The 8,943-nt window shown below is 41.6% G+C and overlaps 1 protein-coding gene across 1 annotated transcript; it reads right to left on the bottom strand.

Moving 5' to 3' along the window:
• Positions 1 to 472: 472 nt before the first annotated feature.
• LOC135604748 (probable polygalacturonase) lies at positions 473 to 7,840 on the bottom strand. The gene is made up of 6 exons (XM_065094401.1): positions 7,766 to 7,840; positions 7,583 to 7,672; positions 2,075 to 2,573; positions 1,437 to 1,611; positions 1,266 to 1,336; positions 473 to 1,176 (listed from the first exon to the last, which is right to left on the bottom strand). Exons 1-6 carry the CDS (start codon positions 7,838 to 7,840, stop codon positions 473 to 475), a joined length of 1,614 nt encoding a protein of 537 aa, XP_064950473.1.
• Positions 7,841 to 8,943: the final 1,103 nt, after the last annotated feature.

The raw sequence follows: 8,943 nt of genomic DNA, 5'->3' as shown, positions 1-8,943 counted from the left end.
AGGATCTAACGAAGCCTGTTCATGCATAACATGATTCAGATATGATCATAGAAAAAGTTCTCCTCAAATAAATCGACCTGTCCTCTACAACATAGGGTGCTTACGTGGTATTTAAAAGTGAAGATACATTGGGTTATGAATTCAAATGTTAGGGATAAAATCAATCATTTTAGTGACAATCATAAGTCATCCTCTCTTTGAAAAATTCATTTCAACTATTGGTATCAAATAAAGAATATAACACTTCCAAGTTGAAGAAAAGTATTCAAATAAATAACATGTCTTATTTTTTCAATAATCCATATTTATAGCAATGAAATATTATTGGATATTTCATCTGCCTTTGTTCCTCCCAAGTATGATATATGATCAATTACATCTGCCTTTGTTCAAGGCAAACATTTTAATCTGCCAAGCTTCAGGACATCATAGGTTATGCCATTAAACCATGAGTTGTAGAAAGCATCTCAACTCATGGTTTGGCTCTCTGATAAGCACACTCCTCTAGCCCAACACCATTCACAGGTAGATCATCTTCAGGGAAGGGGCAATGCGTTATACGATCTGGATATTCCGGAATCTGCGCACAGGGAGTGGGCGTCACGTGACTCGATACGCCCTCCACGTCGGTGCAGTTCCAAATCGGCTTCTTCGACTTCACCACCTCCGCCGTCACATTGTAGATGCATATTCCGGTGAAGGGCGCGCCGGGAATCCCCTCCAGCTTCGCGGCCATGGTCACGTTCTCGGCCACCACGTTGCTGTAACTGATATTCTGCACCACCGGAATGGCTTTCGGATCAAATTTGTCGTCCGGGTGCTGCCCGTAGGTGCCCGTCATCCAGAAGACCCACTTCATTGTGTGCAGATTCATTCTTCTCACGAATATGTCCTTCACGTAAGCTCCCCTTCCGATGGTCGTCTTGATCCTGACGCCGGATTCGGAGTGGATGGCCGTGATGTCTTCGGCCCGGACATCTTGGATTCCTCCCGACATCTCGCTTCCCAGGGCGATGACAGCGCTCGTGGGGGAGATGCAGGTGAGCCGTCTGATCACTATGTGTTTGCTTGACATGTTGAATGCAATCCCGTACTCATCCCAACCGCTTTTAATGGCGATGCAGTCATCGCCTGAGACTATGTAGCAGTCCTCAATGCGGACATTGGAGGATGAGTCTGCGAAGAAGAGAGAAACCACCAAAAAGAATCAATCGAAACAGCAACATAGAATCTACAACCCAAGTAAATGTAGGTACGATATCCACCTGGATCGATCCCATCAGTGTTGGGAGAGTTGACCGGTGCAAGAATTGTGATGCCTGAGACGATTACGTGGCTGCACAGTGCATTCATTCACGTTAACATCAGATTGTAACAATAGAATGGAAAGCAAAAGAAGCCTTCAAGTGTTCTGAAAGTAGATTATTAATATAAACCTGCTGTACACTGGATGGACATTCCACGATGGAGAGTTAACCAATGTAATGTTGGAAATCAGCACTTGTTTGCAGTACATCAATTCAATGAGGTATCCACGAGTGTAATTGAGTTCTTTATTACGGAACATTTTCCACCAGGTTTCACCTTGTCCATCGATAGTTCCATTATTCCCTAAAAATAACAATAAAACTTGCAATTCATAAGCAATGTTATCCAAGTTGCAGTGTGAGAAGCCATAAAATGGGATTGCAGAATAGAAATTTATGTTATATAAGCTGCATTAATAGAGTTTAACAAGTTTGTAGCATTAATAGAGTTTTGCTGCCTTCACGAAACCCAATTAGCTACACAGATCTACAAGGTTTAGTCAAAAAGAAAACACTGAGAGATTGGATGACAGTACTCTTTCCTACAAAATATCAAAGAGAGAGTTTGTGTTTTGAGAGTCTAAATAGCAGTTTTGTGTTAGAAAGTCATCCGCCTAACTTTTAGACTGATGGTGGAGCCTAAAATTAATGTAAGGGTACTGATGGTGGGGTCACTAGTGACGAATCTATTCTTCATCGTCACCGTTCATCTGGCGAGAGCTGTCAGATGAACGGAGTTGATGGGAAGGGCTACTAGCCATAATCACCACCGAGGATGAAGGCAACGCAGATGATAGAGGCGATGGTAATGGCAAACAAGCCATGAACGATTATGAACATGCACTCTACAACGAAATAGATGGAGGAGAAGGTGGGGGAAGGGGGCGGAGGAGGGAGGCGGACCTGAGTGGCGAGGATGACGGCGTCGTGGTCGAGGAAGAGGGTGAAGTGGTCGGCGAGGTTGAAGGGCCCGGTGAGCCACCGGCCGGCCGGCACCACCAGCATCGCGCCGCCATCGTACGCCACCTTACTGAGGTTGGTCACGGCCGCCGCAAAGGCCGCCGTGTTGGAGGTCACCCCGTCGCCCACCCCGTCGAAGTCCGTCAGGCTGGCCACGTGGGCCCGGCATCCTCTTGCCCCTGCCGCCGCATAGTGGAAGGCTTCTAGCTCCGTCGCACCACCTGCCCGCCGGTGGTGGCGATGGCCCTCAGCGATCCCTATGAACGCCGCTGTTACCAACGTCCACAGCACTAAAATCATCAACACCTGCACGTAACCGAGAAAAGTTGGAGTTTGAAGGATTAAAGCTTTGAGATAGGATTACTGGGAAAAAGAAAAGAAAAGAAAAGGAGAAGAGGTGTTACACGGAATATTGGTGGCGAGTGCTCCATTGTCAGAGAGATGTGTCGGAAACAGAATGCTTCCACGACTCAGCTCTTGTTCTATATATAGAGAGAGATGAAGAGAGAGAGAGAGAGAGAGAGAGAGAGTAAGGCTAATTATAAATTATGTTATGTAATTAGTTAATTTCAGTATGTTGATTCGAGCTAATTATAGATTATTTATACTATGCATAACTTTAGATAGTTATATTGTCCTTGGTTGAAAATAACATGTTTGTTGAGCTGGTCTCTCCTTTAAAATGTGATTTGTCCTACTCCAATGATATATTTTAGTTGACATATTATTGAGCAACACATAAGTCTTTTGTTACCACAATAATAAAATCGTAAAGTCTTAACCATTTGTACTTGACAAAAGCTATCATGAATTAATGTCTCTTTGCTCTAATAAACTTAAATGGATTGATTATCATCATATTAAGATTAATTTATTTCAAGTTGGCCCTTATAGGCTTGTACAATGGTTGCTACATTCTTACTCATGACACCAGACATATTTGTTATCATTATAATATTTTCAGCCCTATTTGTTATCATTATAATGTTTTGGCTTGACCCTTTGGCATATTTTTTTTCTGAAATTATTATTACTCTAACAATACGTTGAACCATATCGTAGGAATTTGTTTTTTAATTGGTTCTTACATTATTTGATATAGTAGTCTTGTAACTAGTATCACATCCAACTAGGGTAAATTGTAAGATTATACCTTTTTAATACTTATTTTGTTTTATTGAACTTCCGAATCTAAGTCGTCATATGAAAAAAAAATATAAAGAGTGAAAAAAGAGAATCTAGTTCTCTTTTTAGATTGATATATAGTGGGTTTTAGATCCGAAGATGGTATCCCTGTAGATTTCATAAACTTCTTTCCAGATGACATCGAAAGATATGCAATGTAGATCCGATATATTATTATTTAATTTTAATTCTTAATTAATTTTTTTTCATATTACATATAGCATATTACAGATTTTATGTATAAAATTGATATCCGAAACTAAGTTCATGAGATTAAATACCTTAGATCTTTTATTTTCTAATTTATGATGCATAAATTATTCATGTATATTATCGATTTAAATTCTTATCTAAATGTGAAACAAAAAATTTCATTGGTGCTCACATCATCTGATACAGTAGCCTTGTATAATATAGCGTCTTTCCATAACTCGCAGGTCTTACATCAGATTGCACCCTTTTAACACTTTCATTTTTTGTTGGACTTCTATAATGTTTTATGTAGGATATATTTTAATGGCGAGACTGTCTTGCATGTTGATCCTTTTACTTAGCTTGTGATTAGATTGGATCTCTCAAGTTCTTATTCCATGATAGGCATTCTTTTCTTCTTTCTTTTTGGCAATATCACTTTCGTTGAGAAGTTATGACATGGTTCATTTTTATGTTTTAGTTTAAATTTATTTTTATTTCTTACCTATGTCATGATTCTTACCTGGCTTTCTTGACTAACATTATTTGCCCCTACAGTACTTCTTATATCATGACATTATAGTTTATAACATTAAGGCATAAACTATAATGTGATGATATAATGATTAGTGGCAAATGCTAGTCATATTACGAGCCATTTGTAGAAGTGGTATATAATTAAGTTTTGTACGTGATGTAACAAATGATTTCAAGAAAAATAAATGATTCAATGATATAATTAAATAATAGTATTAGTATAGTATGATTCGAGAGGAAGTAGCAGGATCCACTATTAACTACACTAGAAAATAATCCACCCACTACTGACTTGCTCATCGAAGGGGCCAAAGTCGAAGATCACCCGACTAAAGAGCTGCTAATCCACCCACTACCTAACTAAAAAGCTGCTAATCAAAAAGACTATTGTAGCTATTGGATGATGAAATAGATTTTAAAATTTATTAATATTCTTAAAAAAAAGTGCTGTTAATAATCTCATTGGTATTGAAACCATTAAAAGAACACCTAATAACTTATTGGGCATTGTATGGAGTATTTATAATACGGGAACGAAGTACCATTTGGGTAATATTTTCAAAGCCTACATTACTAATGATGGTTCTAGAATTACCAAACCTACATTACATGCAATAGTACCTAGAATTACTACTGAATAAAATATAAAATATCATTGGGCCATGCGGGTTCTCCATAATAATTATGCCCCATCTCTTTAGCTATTTTAGCTCTTAATATAGTATTATTTGATACGACGTATTTTGGGCCCAAGACACGTCATAGCTGATGCCACACGTCAAGTCAGAAGCGTACCAAGAAGCTATTCCACATGTCCCATCTCGAGAGCACGGGGCGGTGCCGTCTGACACTGCTCCGTATGCCACCCAAGACGACGATCGATCAAAAGTGTCGTCCCATCCCTCAAGAATCAACGGCCACGCTAAACCGATGTGCTATCGACCCTCGTACTATAGTATAAAGCCTCTGGCCAGCATCTGACAAGAGGGGAGAGGAGGGAAGAAAAATAGAAAACAATCCACCCACTATTGACTTGCTCATCGAATGGGCCAAAGTCGAGGATCACCCGACTAAAGAGTTGCTAATCCACCCACTACCTAACTAAAGAGCTGCTAATCAAAAAGACTATTTTAGCTATTGGATGATGAAATAGATTTTAAAATTTATTAATATTCTTTAAAAAATGTGCTGTCAATAATCTCATTGGTATGGAAACCATTAAAAGAACACCTAATAACTTATTAGGCATTGTATGGAGTATTTATAATACGGGAATGAAGTACCATTTGGGTAATATTTTCAAAGCCTACATTACTAATGATGGTTCTAGAATTACCAAAACTACATTACATGCAATAGTACCTAGAATTACTACTGAAAAAATATAAAATATCATTGCCATGCGAGTTCTCCATAATAATTATGCCCCATCTCTTTAGTTATTTTAGCTCTTAATATAGTATTATTTGATACGACGTATTTTGGGCCCAAGACATGTCATAGCTGATGCCACACATCAAGTTAGAAGCGTACTAAGAAGCTGTTCCACATGTCCCATCCCGAGAGCTCAGGGCGGTGCCGTTTGACATTGCTTCGCATGCCACCCGAGACGACGACCGATCAAAAGTGTCATCCCATCCCTTAAGAATCAGCGGCCACACCAACCCGACGTGCTATCGACCCTCGTACAATAGTATAAATGCTAGCCATAGGTGCCCAACAAGCCAATCACGTGAGTGATGGCACGTGCAATTTGATACAGAATCTTTTTGCTTATTATATTTTAGCATATATCACTTTATATATATATATATATATATATATATATATATATATATATATATATATATTGTGATGTCCTTGGATTTGTGCAATGGGAATCGGATCGTGATGAGATCACGATAATGAGATCGATTCACCTTTAAACACATATCCTAAATAATCCCGGTCATAGGTTACTCGAGAGGGACATCGTAATAATCGGACAGACTGGTGTGCTGTATACCCGTCCATATGATGGATGCAGCTGGTCTCATAGCTGCTCATGTAGGGACATTAGGGATACAGTACAGGTGCTCATTGGAGAATGAGTTCACTGTTGATCCGCTTACGGAATGCTAGATGGCTGATGATGCCTTATTGTCAGACAGAAATTCCATAGTCCTAGTGGTGTATCTGGTCCTTAGACTTGAGTCACCAAGGATGTCCTGTATGAGTGCTCCACTCTTTGATACCAGACTTATAGGTTTGGCTGTCCCAGATCTAGTACAACTGGTCATTGGGAGTGGTAGTCTACCTTACGAGGGCTATTAAGTGTCAATAGAGGATCATCCATTCTCGGTGTCATGAGAAGAATATCCCATGTGTTCTTGCTCAAACAAATCCCTGGCCAAGGTCATTCTGGTTGAGAGAGAAAGAGTTCTCCGGGAGAATCCGATTAGAGTGAGACTCGAGTAGAAATCGTATGGGTCTGACAACACCATGCTCGATATACGGTCTCTAGGATATTAGATGGATGAGGGACTATAGATACATGGTAACTGAGGATAGACAGGTCCAATGGATTGGATTCCCCTGTATCATTTGGGGACTACGGCGTAGTGGCCTAGTACATCCGTAGTCGATGAGTTAAGTGAATTATTACAAAGATAATAATTCACTGAGTTAGAAGGAGTTCTGACAAGTATGACTCACAGCCAGTTCGATATTGGGCCGAGAGAGTCACACACATATGGTAGGCATTGCGATGAGTAGAGATTCGGATATAAGATATCTGACAGAGCCCTTGTCTTATTGGTTATCCAATAAGCCCTTGAATTATTGGATCCCATCGACGAGATCCAATAAGAGCCCTTGAAAGATTATTGGATAGAGATCCACTAATCTAAAAGGCTTAGGTTATTGGATGCAGATCCAATACCCACTAAGGGAGAATCCATTAGGGTTTGACAGGGGACCTCTATAAATAGGAGGGATTCAAAGTCTCATAGGCTAGAGTCTTTGCTTGCCTCTCCTATTCTCCTCCCCCTCTTCACCTCAGAGTAGGCCTGGAGTTTTGAGGAGCGTCGTCACAGCCCTACTGTGTGGATCACCACTAGAGAGGAGGACGCCTGACCTCCTTCACCCTCTCCTAAAGATCTATAAGGAAACAGGGATATACGATCTCCCTAGGTAACACAATATACTCTATACGTAGTTTTAAGTTTCACGGATTTTGCGCACCAATCTTCGCACGACGACGAACATCTCTTTGGGAATCAGGGATTTTGTTTTTTCTTGTTCTTCCACTACGCATGTGATGTCGCCCCATCAAGATTTCCCAACAATAAAGCCCCTGGCCAGCATCCGGCAAAATGGGAGAGGAGGGAAGAAAAATATAAAATAATCCACCCACTACTGACTTGCTCATCGAAGGGGCCAAAGTCGAGGATCACCCGACGAGGGCCATTTCTGTAGGCGAATGACCACTCGCGAGTCGCGAGCGTCTCAACCTAGGGGTTGCCATCCAATGCGCAAGGACGAGTCGTCAATCGGCCGGAGCCCAACCAATGCCAACAAGCATCCCTTCCCGAGGGCACGACCACCTTGTCATCTAGCTCACTCGACAGAAGGCTCCCGACATTGACCCGTGGACCAAACTGTGCTAACTCATCAGCCATGGTATACTTATTCACTAATATTTTGGCGCTAGAAGGAGGGTCATGTCGCAGAAGCATGTCGTAGAAGCTCTCCCCGAGGGAGAACCACTGACCGGTCTCCCCTCCGTCGAGCCCGAAAATCAGTCCCTCCCAACCCTCGGAGATGGGGGGATCCCGGCCTCGACGCTAGATCACTACTGGCACCTTTTCAATGACCCGGGGTTGTCACCCCTCGAACTAACCATGGGACCCTCGGTTGTGACACCCGAGGCATTCCTCAGCCTAACCAAACAAGTGCAAGCCATGGTGGGTATGATGCAGACACTCACTCCATTCATTCCTCAGATCGTGTGGCTAGCGGCTCCCCCAACTGACCCGACCCGATAGAGGCCGAGTGGGTAGCAAGTCGGGATGGGGGAAGCCCAAGAGCAAGCGACAAACCCGAGAGGTCCGCCCGAGTAGAGCATACCTGCACCCTGCTAAGTCACACTACCCCACTTCTGTTAGGATCGGAGCGGCACTAAGAGGGGGGGGTGAATTAGTGCAGCAGATTAAAATTTTGGTTTCGACAAATCTTTTGATACGATAAAAACCGAACTTGAAAAGCTTAACTTGAATGCATGTTCGTAAAGGTGTGCAGCAAAGATAATGAGGAAATAAATGTTAGAACCCTTACAGATTCTAAACTTGGGGTTGATCTCTTTAGGGGATTGGCCTCCTTGGAACTCTATAGGGGTTCCTCCCTCCAAGTTGCTGCTCAAAGGCTGCAGAAAAGATTCATCTATTGCCTAAGAAAAGAGAAGGAATATATGGCTATTTATAGGGCTTCTAAACCCTAACTCCTAATAGGACTCCTACTTAAGACTCTTACTTCTAACCAACTCCTAATAGGACTCCTACTCAAGACTCCTATTCCCTTACAACTCCTAATTCTTCTCTAAGAAAAAACCTCCTACATGAATGCCCCTCACAATTAGGACTCTCCTAGCTAGAGTCCTAACAGAATGTCCCTCTCAATTAGGACTCTCCAAGCTAGAGTCCTAACAGACCCGCCCTCTTCAAATCAGCCTTGTCCTCGAGGCTGATGATTCATGAATTCTGGGAATTTGATCTTCAAGTCGTCA

Source organism: Musa acuminata, chromosome BXJ2-2, assembly GCF_036884655.1.
Source record: "Musa acuminata AAA Group cultivar baxijiao chromosome BXJ2-2, Cavendish_Baxijiao_AAA, whole genome shotgun sequence".
In the NCBI taxonomy this organism is placed as follows: domain Eukaryota; kingdom Viridiplantae; phylum Streptophyta; class Magnoliopsida; order Zingiberales; family Musaceae; genus Musa; species Musa acuminata.
This window is presented reverse-complemented; position numbering and strand designations above follow the sequence as displayed.

What these genes read in the sequence shown, in the direction of transcription:
- LOC135604748 (XM_065094401.1), bottom strand. Translation starts at nt 7,840, where the DNA reads ATGGCTGATGAGTTAGCACAGTTTGGTCCACGGGTCAATGTCGGGAGC. An exon ending in CGAGTGAGCTAGATGACAAG is followed by an intron (nt 7,673 to 7,765) that starts GTGGTCGTGCCC and finishes GGCAACCCCTAG; the next exon opens with GTTGAGACGCTCGCGACTCG. An exon ending in TTGGCCCCTTCGATGAGCAA is followed by an intron (nt 2,574 to 7,582) that starts GTCAGTAGTGGG and finishes GGTTACGTGCAG; the next exon opens with GTGTTGATGATTTTAGTGCT.